This window comes from Phoca vitulina, unplaced genomic scaffold (assembly GCF_004348235.1).
Source record: "Phoca vitulina isolate PV1807 unplaced genomic scaffold, GSC_HSeal_1.0 scaffold2, whole genome shotgun sequence".
NCBI lineage: Eukaryota > Metazoa > Chordata > Mammalia > Carnivora > Phocidae > Phoca > Phoca vitulina.
The window spans coordinates 89,483,824-89,509,575 of NW_022589705.1; the positions used below are offsets into that span (position 1 = coordinate 89,483,824).

At 59.4% G+C, this 25,752-nt stretch overlaps 2 protein-coding genes across 8 annotated transcripts; one reads left to right on the forward strand and one right to left on the reverse strand.

Moving 5' to 3' along the window:
* Positions 1 to 270: 270 nt before the first annotated feature.
* Positions 271 to 12,249, reverse strand: CLCNKA (chloride voltage-gated channel Ka). The gene is made up of 20 exons (XM_032415133.1): positions 12,221 to 12,249; positions 11,504 to 11,610; positions 10,663 to 10,791; positions 9,735 to 9,863; positions 9,012 to 9,151; positions 8,653 to 8,730; positions 8,482 to 8,560; positions 7,838 to 7,963; positions 7,565 to 7,649; positions 7,354 to 7,455; positions 6,608 to 6,692; positions 6,157 to 6,330; positions 5,609 to 5,678; positions 5,329 to 5,439; positions 4,758 to 4,971; positions 3,727 to 3,860; positions 1,949 to 2,037; positions 1,722 to 1,802; positions 876 to 962; positions 271 to 336 (listed from the first exon to the last, which is right to left on the reverse strand). Exons 2-20 carry the CDS (start codon positions 11,601 to 11,603, stop codon positions 271 to 273), a joined length of 2,079 nt encoding a protein of 692 aa, XP_032271024.1. The 5' UTR covers positions 11,604 to 11,610; positions 12,221 to 12,249.
* Positions 12,250 to 16,678: 4,429 nt separating this feature from the next.
* On the forward strand, positions 16,679 to 18,939 carry HSPB7 (heat shock protein family B (small) member 7). Of its 7 annotated transcripts, none has more exons than XM_032418386.1 (3): positions 16,679 to 16,887; positions 17,384 to 17,531; positions 18,760 to 18,939. In XM_032418386.1, the coding sequence occupies exons 1-3, from the start codon at positions 16,679 to 16,681 to the stop codon at positions 18,937 to 18,939; spliced, it is 537 nt and encodes a 178-aa protein (XP_032274277.1). The 7 variants fall into 7 exon arrangements, with proteins under 7 accessions (XP_032274277.1, XP_032274268.1, XP_032274295.1 ...); XM_032418377.1 differs by having other exon boundaries at positions 16,679 to 16,880; positions 17,374 to 17,531; XM_032418404.1 differs by having other exon boundaries at positions 16,679 to 16,880; positions 17,374 to 17,516.
* The last annotated feature ends 6,813 nt before the right edge of the window (positions 18,940 to 25,752 follow it).

Genomic DNA, 25,752 nt, shown 5'->3' on the forward strand with positions numbered 1-25,752 from the left:
CATATGCTAATGTCTTCACTGTGAATTTGGTGAATTTTCAGTGAGCACCCACTGTCCACTGGTTTTCCGCGGCGGTCTCGAATCCTGCTCGGTCCAGGGTGGGATTTGTCTTTTACGGTATGGAGCGCTTGTGCCACCCAGGATGGGACATGGTGAATGTGGGGCCCCCTTCGGTGCTAGGTTAGAGCTGCCTGCTTCACTGAGGAGTTGAGCTGGGCTGCAGGGGTGTGTTGTGATGGGGGAAGAGAGGCAGGGTCTCCTTCACTTGTTTCATCTTGCCAGGCTGGTGCACTTTGGGGGTGGTGGGTTTGTCAGGTTGGAAATTGCTTTCTTCAACTAGAACAGAGAAAGAGGGGTTTGGGGGAGGGAGGGTGTAGAGGAGGCTGAGAGTGGGGATTCCAGGGTTGTCTGGCTGCCCTAAGGGTTGATTCCGGGGTAAATGCTAAAGCCGGTGCCTCCCCACAGCACAGATGGCATCATTTAGGCCCAGAGAATGGCAGGCACAAAACAGTGGCCAGGGGGCGCCTGGGTGGCTCAGTCGTTGGGCGTCTGCCTTCGGCTCAGGTCATGATCCCAGGGTCCTGGGATCGAGCCCCACGTCTGGCTCCCTGCTCTGCAGGAAGCCTGCTTCTCCCTCTCCCACTCCCCCTGCTTGTGTTCCTTCTCTCGCTGTGTCTCTCTGTCAGATAAATAAATAAAATCTTAAAAAAAAAAAAAACAAAAAACAGTGGCCAGGCACTCTGGGCCAAAAAGTGGGGCTCATCAGAATCCAATGAGGCCTCTCTAAATTTGGATGGGATCATACTGTGCCCCCCTGTCTCCCAGCCTGCTCGAGCATGGCTCTTCTGCCTTGCTCTGCCCCGGGACCCTCGTACCTCCACCCAAGACACGGAGCCCACAGCTCTGCCCAGGGACGTCACGGGGAGGGACTGAAGGTTCAACAGCTCGAAGAGGTTGTGTGCCTAGAGGGCGGGGGTTGTTAGGAAACATTGGAGGATAGATGGTGTTCAGCCCATCGGGCTTCAATCTCTCCCTAGCTTGGGGGCTGTGAGCTGGGGTGGAGGCTCTGGCCAGGGCTCTGTCCCAGGGGTGCCCACCCGCCTGTCTCAAAGCCTGGGAAAGGGGTGGGGCACAGTAACAGTGGGACACCAGGACCTGGGCCTGCAATGTCCACTGTGACCACCAGGGGTCTCCAGAGTCCACACAAGGGACCAATGGAAACGACCGGTTTATTTAGCATGATCCAGCATCATCCAGCAGCACAGAGGGGCTGAGGCCACCTCCACGTCCCCAACCTGCTTCTGTCCCTCTCCGACCCCATGTGCCAAAGCCCCTGTTTTGTAGGGTGGGAAGGGGTCAGCATTCAGAGTGATTAAGTAATTTGCCCAAGATCACACAGGGAGAATGTGGTAGACCTGAAATTGAGACCCATGTGTGCCTTGATGCAAAGACATCCTCTCAACTACTGTCTCCACCCTGAGGCTTCTGCTCCCCCAAGCTCTCCCTCTTCCCTAGTCTTTGCATCATCCCAAGAACCCTAGAAATGAGGGACGGGGAGAGGACAAGGACTACTATGCTCATTCTACAGATGAGGAAGCCGACCCAGGAGGTGCAGAGAGCCACAGGGTACCAAGAAAGCTGGAGCCTAAGTTCCCCTCTTGGGCTCTTCCCTTCTATCCCACAGTCCTCGTCTGCCCACATGCCCGAACCTTCCCCACTACCTGGTGAAGGGAGGTCTCCGGAGACAGCTGCAGGGTCACTGGCTCCATGGGACAGCCCCCAGCCAAGAGGTCCCGGAGATGCTGACAGTGATGGGGGAAGGATCATGGAGGGCTGGGCCAGCCTCCGCCTCCTCCAGGCTGTCCCTGTCAAACCCCCTTTCCCCGAGGCGCCCCCCTCACTCCCCTGCTGACCACCCCCCATCCTGACACCCCACAGGAGTACTCACCCGGTGCCCTGGAGCCCAGGAAGGTGGCTCAGCCTGGAGTGCCCGCACCAAGTGTGCCCGTCCCACAGTGCCCACCAGTATCTGAGATTCTGCACACGTGGAGAGGGAGAGAGCCACACGGCATTTACTGGGCGGCTACTATGTGCCGAGAACTGTACTGGGTGTTCTCGTGTCAGGACCCTACGGCAGCCAGAGGGTCAGGAGCTATTACCACTGATTTTATACAAGAGGAAGCTGAGGCCCAGAGGCACAGAGAGGTTAATTATCTTGCCCAAGGTCACTGAGCTTCTGATGTGGAGGTGTGGTAATGGAAGGCAGCTGGGTAAGGCTGCGCATCCGGATTCCCCCTGTGGCAGGCTCTCCAGGCAGGAGCAGCTTTGGGACACCTGCACGAAGACGTCTGTGGGTCAGGGCTGGGCTTTGCCCCTCATTTCCCACAGGAAGTTCCACACCTGGCTCAGCCCAGTGAAAGTGTGAACCCAGAAGGTCCCCATGTTCTGAGGTCCTGGTGTGGGCTGAGGGCTTGGCATGCCTCACTCTGGGCTATCACTGGAGTTGGCAGGTGTTGGGGTTTGAGGGGGCAGCCTGGCATTTTTCCTTCTTGTCAAGTAAAATCCAGACTTTACAACTAGGCATATAAATGCTCTCCCTTTAAACAACAACAACAACAGTTAAAGCTATTTCTTGGGTGCGCAGCAGGGTCCCACAGCCTGGGCCTGTGCTGGTTGGGAGCTCTTTGCTTTCTGTGGCTCCAAGGGTAGAAGTGGTCTTTGTCTTAGAGGCCAATTTTGTCTTTGTTCCAGGAGGTGAAGCTTCTTGGAGGAGTCACCCATATGCAAATATTTCTAAATGGCGTATTTGGTGTAGTCTGTGGGATCATGTTAAAGGTATCCCAATTTGAGTGGGGAGAGGACATGGCATTTGGGATGAGAACCTCTGACAACTCCACGTTGGTCCCTATTTTCCAGGCGGGGAAACTGCAGTTCATAGAGCTTAAGGGGTTTGCCCATGGTTCTGCTGCTCGTATGGCTTTACGGGCTCTTGGGTGGGTATGGGGGTAACCCATAGGGTTTTGCAGGTTGCTCACTAAACAAGGTACCTGCCCAAAGGATGAGTAGGAATCAAACTCCTGCTGTGCTATGCTTGACAAGTGTGTACCTTGTCTCGTTTGCATATGTGGGCTGACAATGGCCCTGAGTGGACATGGCTACCTTCCCCCCCACAAATCTTTCCTACTCTTACTGTACTTGTGTCCCAGTGGGAAATGATGCTCTAGCTAGATCCTTCCCCAAGATGCAGCTTATGTATCTTTTCACAAGGGCACCCATTCATTTTTCTTTAAAAAGACATTTTTCTTGTGGCAACAGGGTTTCAGGAGAGTTGAGTTAGCTGGGGAATGAAGGGAGGCCCAGGTAAGGAGTCTTCTGAGACCTTATAGTGTTGCCATCATTTACCCCAAGCTCACCAGGCCTGGCTTCTAGAATTCCTAAAGCTATCCATAGAATGCCTTACAAGACTCCTCACATCTCATTTAAACATGTCAACCACCCCAAGCTAGGGAGGTCATGGTCTCCATTTTACCAGTGAGGAAACTGAGGCTCAAGGAGATGAAGTGACCTGCCCAAGGTCACACAGTTGCAGAGACAAGATTCAGATTGAGGTGACTGAGAGGTCCAATGCCCTGCTTCCCCTTTCCTGGACCCGACCCTCCAAGGCCAAAGACAAAGGTAGAGGGAAGGCCCCCTCCCCACCTATGCTCCCCCACTCCTGCTGGGTACCTGTGCTCTCCACCAGGAAATACTTGGCCAGGTCTGTGGAGGTCACGACCCTGGCCACTTCCTCCAGAGGTGTGTCCTTGGCCAGTGTGGTGATAGTACAGTTCATGAAGTGCCCCACGATCACACGCTGAGAGCTGGAGGCAGAAGGGTGCTCCCCTCAGGTCCTGGAGTGAGGTGATCTCCAGACCCCAGGACGAGGCAGGGGTACCTGGGGGAAGCTGGTTCTTGGGTGTGGGCAGGTGCTGAGAGATTCCTAGGTTCTAGCTTCTAGAACCCCAAGGTGGGGAGGAACTTGAGGACAGCTCACCTATGGCCTAGCTCTGGATTCCCAGCACCTGAACTCCTATCTCCTCCCCCTTACCCCCCACCTCCAGACCGGCTCCATTCTGCTCTGTTTTACTCAGAAGCCTTCCCTGGAGAATTTCATCTGAAGAAAAGTTTTATGGCAAAAGAAAAAGAAAGCTTTCAAGTTTGAAAATCACTGGAGTAGCCACCCCCATTTACAGATGGAGAAACTGAGGTCTGGACCAAGGTGACGGCTTGCACATGTTTGGAGCTGGACCTTGGACCCGAGACTCTCAGAGCCTCTTAGTCCTGCTTCTCTGGGAACAGAGGCTGCTCTGGTCCTGCCTGGCCAAGGGAGATTCCAGCTCCCAACGTGCCAGCAAGGACAGCAGGGCAGGAGTGGGAGAGAGGAGGGGACCTCCCGGATCTGGTGCTTCCTCTCTGTGTGACGGGGAGCAAACCACGGCACCTCTATGAGCCCCAGTTCCCAGCAAATGGGCAACATCTGTCCTCCTGTCGTGCAGACAGACAACTAATAAGACACTGGAGCCCGGGAGGCCAGGCATTTGTCCAGGGTCGTGCAGGGAGCTGGAGAGAGTGGAGACGAGATGGCTGTGTGTGGGCCCCTTCCACACCACCCACGTCCAAGGTCAGCCACAGTGAGGGTTTTTTTTGGGGGGGGCCTTCACCCCAGCCCACCCAGACCCATCACCTGCATCAGCCAGCCCAACGTGGGCACCACTCACCTGATTTTTCGGCTTCGGATCCATGGAAGGTATGGCAGCTTCTTGACGATGATGGTGCCGTCATAGAAGGAGGGCTGGCAGCTCTGGGCGATGGCGTTGGCTGCCAGGACGGCCATCAACACGGGCAGGGCGTGCACTATCTGGCCAGTCAGCTCGAAGGCCAGCAGCGCCGTGGAGATGGTGTGGGTCACGGCCCCCGAGAAGGCAGCAGCCCCTGCAGGGGGCAAAGCCGGGGGAGGGCAGGGGTGGCTCAGGCCAGGGGCCAGCCTCATGAGGACGGCAAAGCTGCCATGGCCGTGGCCATGTGCTAGGTGGGAACTGTCCAGAGGCCACGTGCTGGCCACTGCTGGAAGCGCCCCAGAGCCTGGGCTCGGTGAGGGGCAGCGTGTAAGGGAGAGGATGGGGTATCAGGGACAAGACAGGAGCTAGAGAGAATAACGGGGACTCGGGGGACAGGGCTCAGGGAGGGGTCTCACTGGGAGGCTCAGTGATCTCTCCATGCCCCGATCCTCTGGGTCCAGCCAGCCCCCCCACAAGGTCTGCCTCTCCCGTGGGGACCCAGCCCACTCACCTGCCAGGGCATACCCCCCAGGCATGATGGGGTTGGTGACTCCTCCAGCCACAATGCCCTCGGGGAAGGCAAGAGCGAGGGCCTCCCCTATGAGACGCCCAATGGCAGCTCCTGGCCACAGACAGGGTGAGAAGGGGGAGGCAGGCTGACGCAGCCCCCACAGCCCTCCATCCCTGGGGACCAACCTCAGCACCGTCTGAGGAGGGAGGGAGAGAGCCAGGAGCCGTGGCCCTGCCCCAATAACCCTGAAACTCTCAGGCCCTGGGAACCCCAGACTCACCAAAGATGAATATGGGCATGAAGTACCCAGCAGGGATGGGGATGGTGGTAGCCAGAATCAGCATCCAGAACTGGAGGCGGGTGGGGGGGAACCCGGAGGAGCCGAGGTTAGAGGCAACTGGACAAGAGTGGGCAGGAGAGGGAATGGGCAGGGGACAGGGGAGCTTCCCGGGGAGAAGGAGGCCGCCCAGGCACAGGCCCATTGCCAGCGTCTGGTGTTAGGAGGGCACCGACCGAGGGAAGGAAACCCACCCTGACAAAGAGCCTACTATGTGCCTGGCATCACGCCAAGGGCTTTCCTTTCTTCCTGCTCAACCTCCCCTTGGAGGTAGACACAGCAACGGCCCCATTTTAAAGATGAGGAAACCGAGGCTCAGAACTGAAGCAACTTGGCCGGGGGTCACACAGCGGGCAAGAGTGAGATCAGACAGCCTGGGTGGAAGGCCCGGGCGCTGTGCTACACTCAGTGGGAGGCATTGCTCCCCATCCCATCCAAGGCCCGTCTCCACTCTGTGCACGACTCCGGGGGGGGGGGGCCCTGGCACCCACCTTCATAACCAAAAAGAAGGCGAGGGTCCCAAAAATGGTGAACCGCGGGTGGTACCATTCAAACCACAGGTTCTGGGGGTCGACGTCCTCGGGCCAGGGAGGGGACGAGTTCCGGGTCATCAACGCCCACGAGTGGTTGTCGAACAGTGAGACCAGATGCTCCTTCATGGACAGCTGGCTCAGGGGACAGGTGGGAACTCTGCAGGAGGGGGCTGGGCAGCAGCTGCTGCCACCCCTTCACCCTGACCCCACCTCAAGTCCTCCTCTGCCACTTCCCACCTTGGGAAGGGCTCTGACCTCCCAGGCCTGCAGTGTCCTCATCTGGAACATGAGGATGACCCACAGGCTTCCCCTTACAGGTATTGTGGGGATTAAGTGAGATGACAGGCACAATGTGAGTGACAAATGGGGGTTCCCCACTCCCACCCCACCCCAGCTCAACGCCCCTTACCCGAGAAGCCAGGAAGTGGCCCACGCCAGGGGGGTAGGTGATGGAGGCGAGAACCAAGGCCGCCAGGGCGGAATACAGAGGCTTGCTGTGGGGCGTGGGGGTGGGGGGTAAGCTCCAGTGCTGGTCCTCCTCTTCCCCCACCACACGGAGGGGTAGACGGGCAAGAGCAGGCCCCACCACCCCGAGGGTCGGCACTGAGGCAGAAACTGGAGGAGTGGGGGCCATAGGCCAGCCCCCCTCCAGGGGAGGAAACCTGCGGTGGTCAGCCCCACCGGGCTGATAGGAGAGTTGGGGACAGAGGTCCACCAGGCCAGGGTGGGCCATGCATGGCCGGCCTGGGGCAGGTGCCAATGCCAGGGGGCAGGCAAGGTTTGGGGAGGAGAGGGGCTTGGTTAGGGCTTCTGGCTCTGTGGGAAAGTAGGGCTTCGGTGGGGGGGGGGTGCAAGCTCCGTGATAGAGTGAAGACTCAGGAGGAGTGGGGAGAACATGGAAGGGTTGGTAGCCCAGCAAACTGGGGGTGGGGGTGTGGAGCAGTGACTGTGGGGAGCTGGAGAGGGGTGTTAGGAGGGAATAGGGGTTCCTTAAGTGGAGTGTGGGCTAGGAAGTTTTGGGGGGCTCAGTAGGAGGATGACAGTGCAGTCAGAGGGTGGGTCTCTCTATCAAAGGGAGCTATGGGCTCAGGAGGCTGAGGAAGGGAGGGGGGGTTGTCCTCCCTGAGAGGTCCCCAGTCCCTGTCCAGAGCCCACCTGGTGGCCAGCAGTTTGGAGATGACCCGGTTGGTCTTGACAAAACCAAGGAATGTTCGCTGACAGAAGAGGTAAGCGCAGCTCAGGATGCCGCAGATGGCCCTGGGGAGGGAAGGTGAGGCCAGAGCCCCGCCCCAGAAACAAGGGCAGCGGCTCAGGCCTGGGCGAGGCCCCCAGTTGGGCTCTCAAGGGACCCGAGGTGCTCACTCACCCCAGTGCCACAAAAAAGAAGATCTCCGGCAGGTCGAACGGGACATCCACCCTGAAACTGGTCTTGTAGAGGGAGGTGATGGTCTCTGGGGCAGGAGGGGAAAGATCAGGGACCATACCCCGACCCCAGCCAAACCCAAGTCCCAGACTTGACAAACAGCAGTGGAGGTGGCGCTAAGTCAGGTCAGGAAGGAGAGGAGAGGGGGAGAAAAGATGGGGGGGGGGGACGGGGAGGGAGCCAGGGCTGGGGTCTGGCGCTCTAACGGGGACTCACCCTGCTCGCTGTTGAAGACCGCCAGGAGGCGGAACATGAAGGCTCCACATGTGGCAGCGAAGAAACCCCTCCAGTAATCCCAGACAGAGAAGTGGGAAGACATGACCTCAATGCTGAACAGGACGCCTGAAGGTGATGCTGAGCTTAGATGGAGCCCCACCTCCATCCATCCCAGCGCCCTGACCCCTCCCGTCCTGCTCTCCTACAGCCCCCGCAGACAGGCTCCCCCCCTCTTTGGGCCTGAGCTGGAGCAAGGGAGGCCAGGCAGGAGCCCAGGGAGTGTACCCGCCTGTGCCCTCCTGGGCCATCTCAATCCCTACAACAGCCCTATGGCGTGGGGCGATTAGCCCCATTTTACAGACGAGGAAATGAGGCTCAGAGAGCTGAAAGCTGAACTCACTGGCCCAGGGTCACACAGGGGAGCGGGATCTCCAACCCAAGTCTATCGGATGTGACCCTGAGGCGTCTTGACACCCACCTCCATCCCACCCTGGGGTGGATGTGCCCTCAAAGGACTGCAGTAAGCCCGCACCCCTCCTCCGGGGCCCTCAGCTGGACAGAGGAGTGAGCGGCGAGGTCGGCAGCGCTGGGGGACAGGAGTGGTGTGGGGGGCCCCAGGGTGCAAGGGAGGGGCAGGATCTCACCACTGAAGGGTGCTGCAAACACCGTGGCCACGCCCACCGCTGCTGCCGCCACCAGCATCTCGTTCTGCTTGCTCTTGTTCTGGGGGGGATCCCGAGTTGGGGGCTCAGAGTCAGCCGCCACCCTGCCCTCCCTCTCGTTCCTCCAAGGGGGGCCCTCCCTGGCCCCCTTACCTCAGATTCCCCAATGGCCTTGGTGAGCACCCGGCCCAGGTAGGCTGCGATCATCACAGACAGGTGCACGAAGGGGCCCTGCTGGGGAGGTGGGGGAGTTCAGAGCCCTTACTCCTCCCCCTTGGGGCCCAGGGCTGGGGGGCAGAGAGAGCCTCATCCAGACCTACATGGCTGCCCATCCGCACCCTCGTCCTCCGTCTCCCCAGCTCTTTTGTCACACTCTGGGGACCTAGCCTGCCCCTCCCCAGGCCTGAAGCCCTGAAGGCAGGCACTGGCCCGAGTCGCCACTGACCCAGCTTCTGTGGGGCAAGAGGGAAAGGCAGAGGGGCGGGGTGGGGTGTTCTCGCGCCTGCCCGTACCACTTTGCCCAGGAAGATGGTGCTGCCGGCGGCCAGGGTGCAGGTGAGGCCTGCCACCTTGGCCCCGAAGTTCTTGATATCCAGGTAGTCCTCCAACACCACGCCTGACAAGATAGTCTTCAGCTCCGGGATTCCAGAACCTTGGCAGGGGATGGACAGGGGGCAAGAGGAGGGACGGTCTCTAGATTACACTCTCAACACTTCACCCTGCCCAAAATGTTTCACATCATGATCTTGTCAGGTCCTCCAAAACCCTGAGTTAGGATCTGTAAACTCCTTTGCACATGAGGAAGCTGCAGGTCAGAGAGGGGACAGGAGTTGTCCATGTCATTCCAGCTGAACCTGAGCTACGGCAAATGTGGGGGACCCAGGATAGAATCTCAGGCCACCCCTGGCTGCACCCCTGGAGCTCCCCAGTGCTGGCCTGGAGCTGGATGCAGGGCTGAGAGGCCTGGGGGAGCTGTGCCCCTCCCTCAGCCCCTCCCTGGGGACCCTACCGCCAGGGCTCCCCGTCATCAGCCAGAAGCACCCTCAGAAAGGAAGCGGAGCCAGCAGTGACCCCAGAGTCCTTCTCACGGTGTGACTTTGGGGCAAGCGACATGACACTTCTGAGCCTGGTTTCTCTGGCTGTGAAATGGGGTCACTGCCTCCTGCCTGCCCCCATCAGAAGCCCCGAGGGATACGGAAAGACTTTGGCGCCAGGCACACAGGCAGATGCCTCACCTCCAGAGAAGGGCGTGATGCTCTGGGAGAAGCCGGAGGAGAAGGAGACCAGGGCCACAGGGTACACGGTCCAGGAGAGATACCGGAGCAGGTGGCTGTCCCCAATCTCCCGGTATAACCACTTGTGTGCTGGGGACACCCCGGGAGTCAGGGAGCCATCATAGCCTTGGCAGCCCTCAGGTGTCCACTGACCGGAAATGGAGGCTCGACGAGGGGAGGCCCGGGGCCACCCAGTGAATGTCAGATGCCCAAACAGAGGCAGGACTGGGACCCTGGATCCACAGCCCAGTGTTGCTACTACCCACTGAATGATCTTGGGCAAGTGACTTAACCTCTGTGAGCCTCCATTTCCCCATCTGTCAAATGGGCTAGTGATGGCAGCTCCCTCATGGGGTCATTGCGAGAAAGCACTCAAATGATGTCCAGTGCATGATGCATAGCAGGTCCTTAGGATGGCACCTGAACAAGTCTACCAGGGGGGTTTTAGAACCTTCTTGCCCATGCCCCCTGTTCCTGGGAGAGCTCAGGGTGGAGAGAGCCTGCTGAAGCATGGGGAAAGAAAGTTCTATGTCTGGTGGTCTAAGCAAGTGCCCTCCCCTGTTACTGAGCTGAAAGCAAGGAGGGAGGGAGGAGAAGGAACAGGGGCAGCAGGAAGAGGTGGGCATAGAGCTCAGAGGAAGAAGGGCTCTTGGGAACATTCAGGTGTCTCTTGCTCATTGTGCAGATGAGGAGACTGAGGCCCAGAGAGGGGCAGGAGCCTACCCAGGGTCACACAGCAAGTCAAGAGCAAAGCCTGGACCAGACCCAGGCCTCCTCCCTACCCTGAGCCCTCCTCCACCCGTGATGCACCTGGCGGCCCATCTGGCATCCCAAGAGCGTGCGTGGAAGCCTGTGTCCAGAGCAGGTGTGCGTGCCAGGGAGGGGTTACCTCGGACCACGCGCCCGATAGTGAAGTTCATGGTGTAACTGATCAGGGCCATGAGCACCCCGAGGGTCATCAGGAAGTACCAGTCCTCCCCCACGCGGAACAGCTTCTGCTTCAGCCACTCCAGGCCACCTGGGGCAGGGGCACTGGGTCATAGCCCAGGGCCGGGGGTGGGGCATGGACAACCCCTTCCCTGGAGGCCTGCCCGGGCCCAGGGCAGGGAGGGCAGGGGCAGTGTGGGGCTGGGGCCATGGGGTCAAGTCCAAGGTGGCTCAGAAGGGGTTCTGCGCATGAGGGGCAAAGCAGGAATTGTGGCAAGTGAAGGCAGCAACACAGTGAGTGCCAGTCCTGTGGGCCCTGCTAGGGGACCTTTGACCTGTGCACCCTCCCCACCCCACCCCACACTGGATACTCATGGAAGATTGATGGAGCCGGCAGGGGCTGGGGAGGGTGTGCTGAGAGCTACGGCTTTCTCCAGTGTCTCCACAAGGCACAGCACAGAGAACACAAGTCTAGCAGGAACCCCCTTGTCTCCAGACCTGTGGGCCTATCCTACAGGCCGCGCTGAGGTCCGGCCAGGCAGCACACACTGGGCCCCGAGCAAGGCCCCTAGCACGGCCATCGGGCTTGGGGGCTGCTTTCCCCGAAGGCAGAGAGCAGACCTCTAGACCCACAGGCAGATGGACTGGCAGACAGGTCCCTCCCCTCCCTGCCACCCGGAGATTGTGGGCACATGAAGGCCGGGCAGCTCTTGGGTTTCAAGGTGGGTGGGGAGGTGGGGTCCGGGTAGGGGCGATGTCCTGAGGGGTCTTCGACAGGGAGAGGAAGGGGGCCTAGCTCTCACCTCGAATGCCTCGGCGGACGCGGGGACACGGGCCCCATAGCTCCCGAAGACTCACAGGGCTCCCCGAGGAGCCCTCACGCAGCCCCACCAGCTCTTCCATTGGGTCCCTGAGCAGACAGACAGACAGACCCTTGGTAAGCTGCTCCCATACCCTTACCCAGCCACCTAGCCCTCCCAATACCGCTACTTCCCAGATAAAAAGGAACAGAGGTGTTTTCCTGTGCACACATGTGCGTGCATGTGCGAGTGTATGTGAAGCTATCCAGAGGGGACAGAGGTCTGATGTGTCCTCATCACAGAGGGGGTGTCGCCGAGGGTGCGCATATCTGTGTTAGGGTGTGGGGTGGGGACTGGGGTTCCTGTGTCCTCTGTGTCCAGCAGCAGATTGGTCAAGGTGGGACCCCGGGCCTCAGAACTCCCTTCCCCCTGCCGTGGGCACCGATCCTACCCTCAACGCTTGGCTGCCTCCACTGCACAGAGCGATCTCCTTTCCCAGCAGTCACTCACACTGTGGGGTCCCCCATGCCCGTCCCTGAGCCCCCTCTCCTCTGCTCAGGCCACAGAGGCAGGTAAACGGCAGGCCCAGAAGGACAGCCCAGGAGGGTTGTAATGAGGTGCCGGCTCCCTGCCGCCCAGCCTCCTCCTGCCCCGCCTGCCCTGGCCCTGGCAGGTTCCACCCAAGTCCAAGGCCCCGCTCCACACCCAGCAGCCCCTCACCTCTGTCCGTCGGTCCTGCTGTGGCCCCAGCCGGCCCTCCTCTAACAGAGACTCCTTTGCCTGCAGCCCAGGTGCTCCTGGACAGGTCTGTGCTCCACCAATCCGCATCCTGGGCGCCCCCCCTCCGTCGGGGTTTACCCTAGCCATTAAGAATGTCCTTGACAAACCATCCAGAACTGCCCAGGCCGGTTGAGCCATGCAGGCCAGAACAGCCAAGGGGGGCCAGGAGCTGGAGCTCCCTAGAACCCAGGAGAGCCACGCAGAGAGTGGCGCTCGACCACCCTGGGGCTCCCTGCTGCAGGCTGGGGGGCATGGGGGGAGCAGAAGCTCCTGCACACAGCAGCACAGTGAGGGGTCCTCTGCAGGGGCTGGATTCTCAGAGCTGGACACGGAAAGGGTTTGAGGAAGCAGAGAAGGGAGAGGGGAGAAAGCCGACGGAGCTGGAGGAGGAGCTTGGGCAAAGGCGAGGGGCCCCATCACTACCGCGCCCTCACTGTGGGCCAGGCGCTGTGCTCAGCCAGCCCCAGAATCAGTGAGTGCTCACAGAAACCCAACGAGGTGGGAGGTACTATCCCATGTTAAAGAAATTGGAGTCCCTGAGGGGTGATGCTGCTTGTCCAAGGTCACAGAGACCGAGGGGCAGAGCCGGAATTCCCAGCCGGGTTTGCCAGACCTCAAAGCCTACACACGGCTCCGCCGCCCACCTTGCTCAGGGGTGGGGAGGAGACCGACAAGCTGAGCAGGGGCGGTGATGTGGGGCCCCGCAGGCCTCTGAGGCCTGGGGAGGAACTTGAACTTGATCCTCAGGTCCAGCCCCTCTAGCCTCAGAGAACTACCCCTCAAACCACAGTGCTTCCCAGTATATGCCGCAGACGGTCCTGCCCCAGCAGAGGGTAGGGACGAGGACATGAGGGGGAGGGAACGAGCACAGGTTATGTGCCAGCCACACACCGGGCCCTTTATGTCTGCAACACAGTTCATCCTCCCGCATCCTTGTGAGTCAAGGGCGGCATCACCATTTGGCAGATGATAGTGGATCAGAGAGGTGTAGTGACTTCTCTAAAGTCACACAGCAGAGGCTGAACCCAGACCTAGACTGTCTGGCTTTTCCCCTCCCCAGAGCTCCTCCAGCCCCCGTGGCTTTCATCAGTCAGGTCAAGGGTTTGGGCACAAAGCAGAGGATTTGGGTCTGATGTCACTTTTGGAAAGATTTGGGCAAGAGATTTGGGATAACTCCTCTCTCTCCCTCCCCCAGACAAATCTCTCTGAAAATCATAATGGCCCTTCGGGGACTTGTTAAAATCCTGGGACCCTGAGCCACCCTCTGCCCCTGGATGCCTGGCCACGTCCATCCGAAATAGGAGCACTTGTGTATGTGGTGGGAGGCGGGACGGGGCTTGCAGCTCTGCACGGGCTGGGCCCACTGTCACCTTGCCACACCCAGCTGGTGACTGCATACAGTAACAGGATACCTGGCTGCCCTGTTGACATCCCAAACCCCAGTATAATCCCACAGCCAGCATCAGCTGCCCAGCAGGTGCCGCATGTCCGCACCCTCACCTCCCAGCCCTGGGAACACCAGGAAACTGGGGAGAGGGGAGCAGAGCCCCTCCCAAAGCCACTTCCCTGCATCAGGCCCCCGCAGCCGTGGAGGGTAAGAGCAGGCTGGATGCTAGAACAGCTCTGTCACCCCAGCGGGTCCTCCACCACTCAGAACCTTGGTGTCCTCTTCTGTCCCATGAGGAGAGCTGGGGAGTCATGCACACATTCCTCATTCATCATGACTCCCCCAGAGCCTAGAACAGGGCCCCCCCCACAGAGCAGGTGTTCCGTAAATATCTGCTGAGTGATGAGCAGTTTCCAAACGCTGGCCTGCCGGCTGGCTGTGTACAAACCTGACGGAAAGAGATGCCTGCTCGCTTCCCAAGACCATAAATCAGAATCTTGGGGTGCAGAGGGAAGAGTCTGTGTGTGTTAAAAGTTCTCCCAGGTGATTGGGATTCAAGGCATTGGATCATCTCAGAAGTTCCTTCTATCCCTGTGATCTGGAGGGAGAGCATGCCCAGAGATAGGGGGAGTGGCCTTGATGACCTTTTGAGGTCCCTCCTGGCCCCTGAAGTCAGTAAATCCAGTACATTTATGGGCGATGCCTCAGGGATAGGAGGAAGGGGAGGAGGAATGGTGGGCGGAGGTGGGTAACGGGATCTGACGTCCAGGAGCAGTGACTCAGGCCCTCAGCACCATGACAGTGTGTCTGCATTTAGCCACCAGCTCCTGTTTCCCTGGCGGGCGGGAGGCCTGTGGGCCCCCCCACCCCCGCCCCTACCCTCTTTCCATCTTGCCTCGTGCTGGTCACTTCCTGGCAGCCCCACTGGAAGCCCTCAGCCAGTATGGGTGACACGGGCCCAGCAGGAACCTCCACTAGAATGACAGACCCCTCTTGCTCCAACCACCCCCCAGCTCCCAGCTCCACGCTGCCCCCACCCACGGACCACCAGCACCAGTGATTACCTCTAGATGGAGCCCCACAAGGATGGTGTTCTGTGGGAGCCAAAGAAAGACAGTCCCCACCTTCAGGAGCCCCCAGTCTAACAGGGAGACAGGCGGACCCCTGCACCAGGGGAACCACCAGTCTGAGGTGGGGGAGTGAGGACACGACAGAGAAGTCACGGACCCAGGAAGACATGTCAGAGTGCCAGGTGCTGGGGTGGGCCTCTGGGCAGGGGCCCCTGTGTGGCTGCAGCAATCACAGAGGCCTTCATGGGGGAGGAGGAATCAGAGCAGGTCTGGGCAGGAAGGGCAGGATTTGGAGAGAAGAGCAGAAACCCCACACCGTGGCCTGGGCAGCGCCCACCGCCCAGAATAGCCTCTCCTGCTTTACCCCTTGGCCCCGCAGGATGTCAGTCCTGGCTCTGCTGAGCCGTGGGTGGCTAGAGAGGGGCTTCTGGGCCAGTCTGTCTCCATACACGTATGGTCAGGTCACCCCAGCCTCCTGGAGGGTTTTTTCTTTTTTTTAAGATTTTATTTATTTATTTGAGAGAGAGAGAGAGAAAGAATAAGCAGGGAGCAGGGGAGGGGCAGAGGGAGAAGCAGACTCCCCCCGAGTCTGAGCAGGGAGCCCGATGTGGGGCTCGATCCCAAGACCCTGGGATCATGACCTGAGCCGAAGGCAGCCGCTTAACTGACTGAGCCACCCAGGCGCTCCTCCTGGAGGGGCTCTGAATCAGACCCACCTGGGTCTGAATCCCAGCTCTGCCACTTACCCACGTGCAAGGCCCGCCCCCTCGGTGAGGCTCCGCGTTCCCGCCTATAAAATGGGAACAACACCTCTTTCCCGAGCCGAGCTGTGTGGAGATCAAGTGGGGCGGTGCTGGAAAGCTCACAGCCAGGAGGCACTCCAGAATTCAGAGGTAGAATAGCGTCTTCCGGAATTCTCCTTTACCTCTCCCTGAAATCCAGCCCCCCGGAGTCCTGAGCATCTCCATTGAGCTGGAGGTCAAGCGGACAGTTCCCAGCAACATAACCCTCTAGACCTTTAAGGACACTTACCACCAAATTATCTGCCCCCCCGCCGAGTCCTGGCTCAACCCCCACCCTGGCCAAGGGCCGCCAGCTTCCTCCTCTTGGGGCCCCAAAATGTTCTGAGAGTGGGGGGAGGGCAAGCACAGAATCTGGGTCCCCGTGGGAGCGGGCAGGGGGACACCTGCACATTCCCCCCGCGCCCCGCTCCAGGGCTCTCCGTCCTTCCTAAGAGATGGCTGTAAACATTATCTGCCCTGAGGGAAGGAGTCTCTCACCTCACACAGGGGTCCAACAGGTGGAGGTCCTCCACCCACTCCTACCTTCTGATCTTGCATCTCCTGCTCTCCCCAGAGCCAGGTGCTTGGGCCTCTGCTGACCTGACTGCCCATCACCTAGATCCCCTCTTACCAAGGACTGGAACTTTGGGGGAGAGGGGACAGGAAACAGAAAACTCTATCCTCAAGAAGCTTGCAATCTGATGGGGGAGGCACCGTCCTTAAACCCCTCCCCCCCGCCAGGCTGATGGGGGAGACAGGGACACAGAAACATCACGCACACACACACACAAGGTCCTGTGGCGGGCATGGGGGGTCTGAGTGGCGAGAGGACAGGTTGCCCCCGGCCCCGCCGCTGCGGAGGCCCCGGGCTGGACTTATCGGCCTGGAATGCTGGGCTGTGAGCTCAGCCTGGGCCTGCGTGTGCTGGACTGTCAGCAGTGCGGCCTCACCAGAGAGGATTTCCAGCCCCCTCCAGGCCGAGGCGAGGCCTAAATTTAGCTGGGAGACAAGGGGCTGGCCCCAAGCCCAGGGACGGTCGGGCCCTTATAAAGCGCCGGCAATCAGGGCCGGGCACGCTCCCCCAGAGCCTGCTGCCCACACGCTCTCCTGTCCCCCTGCCCGCCTGGCCAGGGCCCGGCCGCCGGCCGCCGGCCTGTGGATGAGCCACAGGACCTCCTCCACCTTCAGAGCGGAGAGAAGCTTCCATTCCTCCTCGTCCTCATCCTCGTCCTCATCCTCGTCCTCCTCAGCCTCCCGTGCCCTCCCAGCCCAGGACCCGCCCATGGAGAAAGCCCTGAGCATGTTTTCCGAGGATTTTGGCAGCTTCATGCGGCCCCACTCGGAGCCCCTGGCCTTCCCAGGCAAGTTGTTAGGGCTCGGAGGGGAGATGCTCAGGGAGGGGACCCCTGCTCCAGGGCACCTGTGAACGCGGCCACCGAGCTGCCCAGAACAGGTGCCACCCGACTGGAGCCACGTGTGGCCACCAGGACAGATGTGGCCACAGAGACAGATGTGGCCCCAAGAACAGGCCGACCTCCAAGAACAGCTGGGGCCCCAGGGGTCAGCTCTGACGCCAGTGGCCACACAGGGCCTGTGGCCAGGTCCTCACTGGAGCTCTGGAGGACTGGATGGGGTTGAGGGGTGGGAGACATCCCCCAGCCTCCAGGCCTGGGTGGGCTGCCCCACACAGTGTCACTCAGCCCGCCACGGAAAAGGTGGGCTGCAGGAGGTGAGGGGAGGTGGGCAGGGGGGTTAGGAACAACAGCTGAGGGGGAGTCAGGCCTGGGGACCTGCCCCTTTCCCCAAGAGGAGCCAAAAACCCGGGTTCTAGAGGCAGGGCTGCCCGGGGCTCAGCTCACAACAGCCTTCCCCCCATAGCCCGCCCCGGGGGGCCGGGCAACATCAAGACCCTCGGGGATGCCTATGAGTTTGCAGTGGATGTGAGTGACTTCTCCCCTGAAGACATCATTGTGACCACCTCCAACAACCACATCGAGGTGCGGGCTGAGAAGGTGAGCCTGCCCATCCTGCCCGCTTCCACATCTGTATTCTCCGCCCGGCGTCCCCACTCCCATGCCCCTGCCGGGACCCCAGATGCTGACTAGTGCCCCCCACAACCTCCCAGGGCAAACTGGAGACCTTGCTCCTGTTGCTTGTAGGCCGAGGGACCCCCACCGCCCCGTCCCCCCACCACTGCCTCTCCCTGCCCCAAGGCGTTGAGATCCTTTGTTCAGGAGCCAAAGGGCAGCTGAGGGAGTCACAGGGGAATGGGAGAGGGCTGGAAGGATGCAGGCAGGGGGCACCTGAGGAGGTGAGGTGAGGGGGGAGCCGAGAGCATGCAGATGGTAGCTGAGTGGGGACACCTTTTCTGGCAGGCATGTGGGTAGGTGGGGGGCTCCCCTGGGAAGCTGGGGGGAAGTGTTCCCCCACGTGACACCCTTCAAGCCCCTCTTTCCTCCCCCCCACCCGGAGGTTCAGCCCCCATCCTGGGATCCTTGAACGGGGCCCAAGGCTGGGCAGAGGCCCTGCTGTTCAGGGTCAGACGCACTCCACACCCCACAGTCCCTGCACTCACGGGTCTCAGGGTCACTGGGTCACTAGGGTCTCAGAGTCCCAGCTCCCAGGAGGCCTCTACTGGGGAGGAGGGTGTGGCCCGGCCTGACCAAGGGTGCTGCCCCAGAGGGTCTGTCCAAGGCTTCCTGCGGATCCTCCAAGGCCTGGCTTCCTCTGCTGAGCACAAGAGGCTAGCTGCCCTGGCACCTCTACCAGAGAAGCCGAGGACTGTGGGCACCAGGACCAGCGGGCAGCACGTGCCAGCCTGCATCTCCCCCCCACCCAGTGACTCAGCCACCCCAGGCTCCTCTGGACACTGTGTGCGGGCCAAGCCATGGGGGGAGGGGCGGCCCGACCGCCCGGGCTACTGACACCCCGATGTGTCTGGGCCTCCCCGAGGGCACGGCCCTGCTCCCCCCTGCTCCGGGCTGTCTTCTCTTTGCTGCTCGGGAGCTCCTCCCTCTCTGAGCTAGCCACCGCCCCCCCCCCCCCCCCCCCCCCGTGGAAGCACTGGGGCTCCTCTGAGCCTCTCTGTCGCTGTCCCTGCCACCGCCACCCGGGCCAGCCCCTCAGCACGGGCGCGTGGGGGCCTGGCCGGCATGACACGAGAGAGAAGGGACTGCGGCTTGACCCGAGCTGGACGGGGCGGGGTGGGGCACCCTGCGCTGACCTGTCACCCCTCCCCAGCTGGCAGCTGATGGCACGGTCATGAACACCTTCGCTCACAAGTGCCAGCTGCCCGAGGACGTGGATCCCACCTCGGTGACCTCCGCCCTGAGGGAGGACGGCAGCCTCACCGTCCGGGCCCGGCGCCACCCGCACACGGAGCACGGCCAGCAGACCTTCCGGACAGAGATCAAAATCTGAGGGCCTCCCCGTCCCTGTCCCCTCCCGCTCCCCCCTTCTCCCCACACTGGTCTGCCACAGAAGTTTGCCTCACCCCTCATGACAGCTTGCAGCACTTCCCAGCTCAAGCTCCAGGCCCTGAGGTGGCTCATCCCCCCCCTAAACTGAGGCCTTCTGCTCCCCAGGGCAGGCCAGGGAAACTTTTGCCTCACCTATGGCCCCCAGATTCCAGATGTGGCCTCTTTCACTGAATCCAGGATAAAGGCATTGAGATGGGAAAGGAAGCTCCCAGAGGGACTTTGGGGAAAGGGGGACTGGGACAGGCAGGATCTCCAGGCAAATAATCTGCAGGACAGACAGACGGACAAATCCTTTGATCTCTGGAGTCTCTGCAGGGCAGGGGCGGAGGGGACAGGGACCTGGGACCCCCTTGACCGAGGGGAGCGGGGGAGGCAGAGGCGCTGATCCAAGTGGAACTGCACAGGGAAGCCAGAGGGGACAGCCCCGGCGGGGAACCTCCCCTCTGCCACGCCCCAAGCCCCAAGCCCTAAGCCCGCCTGGAGCCAGGCTGCCTGCCTACCTGGTGCCCCCACCAGCCTGCTGGGCCGGGGCGGGGCCACACAATGTCTGTATATAGATGGGATTCTTCCAATACACCTGGTTCGTGATAAACTGTACAGCACCCCTGCCCCTCCCCCCGCTTGTGTCCCCAGGCAAGGCCTCGAGGAGGGGTGGGGCTGGTCCTTCCTCCCACCCCGAGACTGGGGCTCCTGCGGCTGCCTCCCCCGCAGACAGGTCACCCAGCTGAGGTGGGAGAGACAGCATGGATGGGGCCTTGGGTCTTCAAGGTTGGACCCCAGCTTCTTGTCAACCTTCCCCTGCAGCCAGTCACCTCCCCCATCCCTGCCCCTCTTTAATCGATGAATCTATAGGCTTGGTGTGTGTATATATACCACACACACGTGCCCATGGTCACGTCCTTCAAATACTGAACAATACCATTAGCTGAGGCTGAATTCAGCATATTCGAAAATCAGATTTTACAATCTCTATTTTTATCAATGGGGAAACTGAGTCTGAGCAGTTGAAAGCCTGGCTCATTCATTAAAGGCTGGATTTGAACCCAGGCTGTGAAAGCTGCTCTCAAACTGACCCCTCCCCTCTGAGCACTGGGGAGTAGTTCCCCTCCTTCTGCCTCTTGTGACCTCTGCATCCTGCCCCACATCTTCAAGCTGGAGAGCGCTGGATTGTAGGAAGAGCCCCCAACCCAGTTCCCTCCTAGTCTCCCGTCCAGGGCAGGGGACCTCCAGGAAGTCATCCTTCATCCTAGGGAGCCTCAGATAACCCCAGTGACACTGGCTCAGTCTCCAACATACAGAAGCAGGGGTGGGGGGGGAAGGGGTGGTTCACAGTAGTTGAGGCCCCCTGGGGGCAGGAGGCGAGGCCTGCTTCTCCCTTCTGCACCTCTTGGGTCAGTGTTCTCTAGGGTGGCCTCTCACCCCTGCCATTCTGGGGCCCTTAGGGGATGGCTGGGGGCGGGGTGGTGGAAGGGGGCATGGGAAGACCCTAGCATTGTACGCTGCACACACAATAAACAACGGAATCACAGACTTCTGGAGATCACCTGCCTAAGTTCTCAAACTTGGGATGGGGCTGGAGGCAGCCAGGGGGAGAAACCCCAGAATAAACTGACATGCCTTCCTTGAGATTTGGGGCCAGGGGTGGCAACTCAAGTACATTTCAAGGACCTCACAGAAATGTGGGTGTCCTTTGGCCTCCTCAATCGGCTCCCAGACCCACCTGAGCAGGAACCCCAGAATCATTTCCCTGAAAAACCTTGCAGCGCCTTCTCTCCCAACTGCCAGGCACTGTCCCAGGCACAGGGACACCAAAGGCAGGCCAGCTGTCCTGAGTCACCTGCCCTCTTGAAGCCCAGCTTGTGTGAGGGCCAGACCGGCTGAGTGACTGGCTCAGGGTCGCACAGACCCAGCGGCAGGGCAGGGCTGGACCCTGGCTGGAGGGCTGGCTGGTTCGGGGAGTCTGGGTGCGCTCTGGAGGGACCCCACCCCACCCCCAACACCACGAGGAGCCACTGAAACCCGAGCGCCAGGCTCTCCCCAGCACAGCGCGGGCTGCAGGCGGGAGGAGGGGAGGAGAGGGAAGAGGGGGTGCGGTATTTCCAGCCTCCGTGACTCACTGATTCCACTGGGCTATTTGCAGCCCCGAAACTCATCGGCGCGGGGCTTGGGGGTGGAGCCGGGCCAGCTTCCCCGTCTCCCTCGACCCCCACCCAGGGTCAGGCTCACCTTGGCTTCCCGACACCCTGGGTCGCGAAGGGGGCGGGGCTGGGCGGCGGGCAGCCCCGGGCTGGGAAAAGGGGCAGCTACCCCCTCATGGTCGGTGGGGCCCAATACACCCACCCGCCGGCCCCAGCAGCTCTCTCCCCAGACCGAGGTTTGGGGAGATGAAGATTTCATAGGGGACAGAGCAGAAGCTGTGTCTGAGAGAGTCCTCCCACCAAGGTGACCCTGCGGAGGAGGAGGAGGGCGGGGAGAAGGGGACGGCAGGCCCTCTTTCATCGGCTCCGCCCCCTGGGCGCCTGGGCTGGCTCTGGCGCTTTGTCTCCCCGGGGCCCCCCACCCTTTCCAGGCTAAATATAGGCCTGGCTGCCGGCCCTGCGCCCCACCCCCACCCCCACCCCGTGAGGAATAATTTTAGCAGCCCCATTCATTGAGCGGCTAGTGTGTGCCAAGCATACTGCTCATCCCCGCAATAATTCTGTAAGATAGGTACCAAGGAGGTTCAGAGAGGTCAAGCAACTGGCCCAAGGTCACCCAGCTTGGAAGTGGCATGGCTGGGATTTGAATCCTTGTCTATGACTCTAGAAAGTTCTCTGCTGAGTCTAGAAAGCCCAAATCAATCCCTCCTCCTCCCCCTCCCCCCACAACACCATCCGAGGGTTAAGTGAACTCCCCTGCCCATATCCTGGCATCTGGTACAGGGAATGCAAACTTGTACGTTTTATATAGTTTTTGGAGTGGGCCTGGGCAGGAGGGCAGGGGGAGTTGAAAAGATGCAGCCTTCCAGGGCTGGAGACCTGAGAGTAGGTCCAGGTCACGTGATGCCACAGACCCCCCGAAGGGTGCCAAGGACCTAGAAAGTTCCCTCTCGTTCAGGTCCAAAGCCGCCTCCTCCAGATAGCCTTCTAGAGCTACCAGCTCAGGGGCACAGACAAGTCCAAAGAAGCCTAGGCCCAAACTTTGTGTTCAAAAGAAACTGAAACTCAGATGATAGGGCCACTTGCCTGAGGGTGAGGGCAGACCCTGAGGCCCACCCACTTGGTTGGCCAGCCCTGTCCCCTAGGGAGTCACTCCAAACTCCTCTTGGTGTGGTGGGGAAACTGAGGCCCAGGGAGGGCTAGAGCCTTGCCCAGGGTCACACAGAAGTTGGTGGCAGAAGTGAGATGAAGACCTGGGCCTCCAGAACCTCAGGCCGGGGCATGTCTTCCAGACCAACCCCCCTCATGCCCATGGCCACCTTTCCATGGCCCAGAGGTAACTCCCTTCTCCCACAGTGTGCCCCCGCAACCCCTCTTCCGCCCCAGTCTCCTCCGATCCTAGTTCTGCAGTAGCGGAAGATGCCTTATTCTGCCCTCTTGCTCCCAAGCCTGGCACAGGAAGGGAGCTAAGTGCGTGTTTGTAGGATGTTTTGAAAAGCTACCAAGCCTCAGTAAATAGTGGAGGGTCAGCACAGACTCTGGAGCTATACCCCTGGGTTCGAATCTTGGCTCTCTCTGCTGCTTCTGAGCTGTGCGATGCTGAGTAAGTAACATAACCCCTCTCTTCCTCAGCTGGCCCATCTGTAAGTGGTGCTGATGGAATCCATTGCCAGGGTTGTTTTGTGATGTGTGTAAAGGGCTTGGCACGTGGTAGCTGACTGGAGCTCACATATGCCATGCTCTGAAAATGCCCAGTAGGGCTCAGCTACTGTGACTTCGTTTAGATTTGGATCCCAACATCTCCAGCTTCACGCACACTGTGGCTCCCTCGAGGCCAAGACTCAGGCTGGAGGGGCAGGAGAGCCCTGGCGGCTGCTGTCTCCTCTCCATCAAAAGCAGGTAGGCAGAGCTACAAGGCCCCCTGGCCTCTCAGAAGATCCCGTCTGGGCCCTGGAGGTGGAGGTGGGGGGAGAGAAGCCTCCGGAAGCTTTAGTTTCCTTCATCCCATAAACAAAGATCAGGCACCACCCTCCCAGGGCTGCTATGAGGAACCAGAGAGAGATGGTGTTTTAGTATAAGCTTAATAAATGCTAAACTCTTGTTAAAACTGTGCTTGTTTTCTGAACAAGGAAAGCCAAGCTTCTACCCATGGGGCGCTGCCCTCAGACAGCAGAGGGTCCTGAGGGGCATGGTGCCTGAAGTCTGCAGGGATGGTGCCCAAGGCAGGAGGCTCCGCGCAGAGTGGGGAGTGATATTTACAGTCAGCACAGCTGGGCCGGTCCCCAGCTCTGAGGCCCTCCACGGCCTGGACCCGGGGACAATCTTTCATGGGAGTCTGGGGGTTACTAGACCGGGTGTGGGACCTCTGGGCACAAAGCAGGGCTGCGGGCCCTAGGAGCCCCAGAGGAGAGGACAAGACAGCAAATCTGTACCTTCCTTCCATCCTTCCTTGTCCTTCCCTCCCTCCCCTCCTTTTTTAAAAATGTAATTTATTTATTTTTTTTTTAAGATTTATTTAGGGGCACCTGGTGGCTCAGTCGGTTGTGTCTGCCTTCAGCTTGGGTCCTGATCTCAGGGTCCTGGGATCGAGTCCCTCATCGGGCTCCCTGCTCAGTGAGGAGTCTGCTTCTCCCTCTTCCTCTGCCCCTCCCCCCACTCATGTGCACTCTCTCTCTCTCAAATTAAAAAAATCTTAAAAAATAGACTTATTTATTTATTTTGCAGGGGAGAGAGAGAGAGAGAATGAGACAGGGAGAGGCAGAGGGAGAGGGAGAGAGAATCCCAAGCAGACTCCCTGCTGAAAGCAGATCTGGAGCTTGGTCTCACAACCCTGAGATCGTGACCTGAGCCGAAACCAAGAGCCGGATGCTCAATCGACTGAGCCACCCAGGCACCCATCTCCCCTCCTTCTCACACAATTCTCGACCACATGCTATCATGTATAGACATTTTAAGGCACTGGGGACACAGTCCTGATGAAGCATGTCTGCCAAGCTGGAAACACATTCACTTACTCACACTTTAACTCACTGGTTCAATAAAGTCTTTCATTTATTTATTGATTCATTCCCTTAACAGAATTTTGTTGAGTTCCTTCAGTATGGATGGTAGGCAAAGCTCTGAAGTCAAACTACCTTAATTTCAACCCTGGTTCTGCCACTTGCTAGCTGTGTGACCTTGGGCCAGTTGCTTTCCCTACCTGAGCCCCAGTTTCCACATCTGTAAAATGGGATAGTGCCTCACAGGATTGTGGGTAGAGAGACTAATTGAGCTCTCTCCTCCACCTGTGAGTTCCATCTCAATGAGGGCCCTGCTCACCTGTTTAGCCCCACACCCCCTCTGCACACTGTCAGGCCCTAGGCTGGTTCCTCGTAAAACCATTTGCCCATTGAAAAAATGTGAACACAGCGCCAGCCACATGGCTCAGGGTCATGATGCCGTGGCTTACAGGTGTGTATTCACGCTGCCTGGGGTTTGGATTTGGGCTCCGCCTCTTTCCTCATCTGCAAAATGGCAGGAAAAGTCGTACCCATCTCTCTGGTCTGGTATGAGAGGAACAGAGGTGGTGTGTGGTGCATATGAAAATATACATAGTCATGGGGCACCTGGCTGGCTCTGTCAGAGAGCAGATGACTCTTGATCTCAGGATTGTGAGTTCGAGCCCCATGCTGGGTGTAGAGTACTAAAAAATAAATAAATTAAAAAATATATATATATATATATACACACACATATATACATGTAGTCATTATCGGGACGAAGGGGGTGTTGGTTAGAATGAAGTTTGGCTTCTGGAAACACGGACCCCACTGGGTGGCCGGCTCAGGACTCTGGCTTCTTGCCCAGCTGTTGCCTACCCTCCCAGCTGGCCTGGACAATGTGCCCTCCAGTCTGATGATGGGGCGACACCTGCTGTTACAAAGCTGGAAGTGCAGCCACAGCCCCACCCTCTTCCCTGAGGGCCTCCAACTCCCTTTGCAGCTGCGTCTTTGGGCTCTTCCAGGCCAGGGATTCTCAACCGGCGAAGCGGGGAGGAGGGGCAGATATCATCCAGATTACTCTGTCGCTACCTCTCTAGACGAAGTCGCCACCCCTCTTTGTCTGGATTAGGGCGCAGCCTCCTAAGCTTCCCACCCCCCTCCTGCGCCCCCACCCATGACTTCTGGTCCCAGCACAAGAGCCAGGGAAAGTTTTGTTTTGTTTTTAAGTAGGCTCTATGCCCACCTGGGGCTTGAACTCACGACCCCAAGATCAAGAGTCACATACTCAGGGCGCTCGGCTGGCTCAGTAGAAAGAACATACAACTCTTGACCTCGGGGTCTTCAGTTCAAGCCCCGTGATGGGTGTGGAGATTACTTAAATAAATAAACAAACAAATAAATAAATAAATTTTTAAAAAGTCACATGCTCTACCCACTGAGCCAGCCAGGCGCCCCCTACAGGAACTTTTTTTAAAGGTAGGTCTGGGCATGTCACTGCTCACAATTTCCAACAGAACCTGTCTTAAAATAAAATCTAAAGGCCTCACATGATGAGGTCCCTGCCACTCCTCTGGCCACTGTTCCGTGTACACATGCACGTGTTGTCTTCCTCCAGCTGGAGAATAAGCTCCTTTA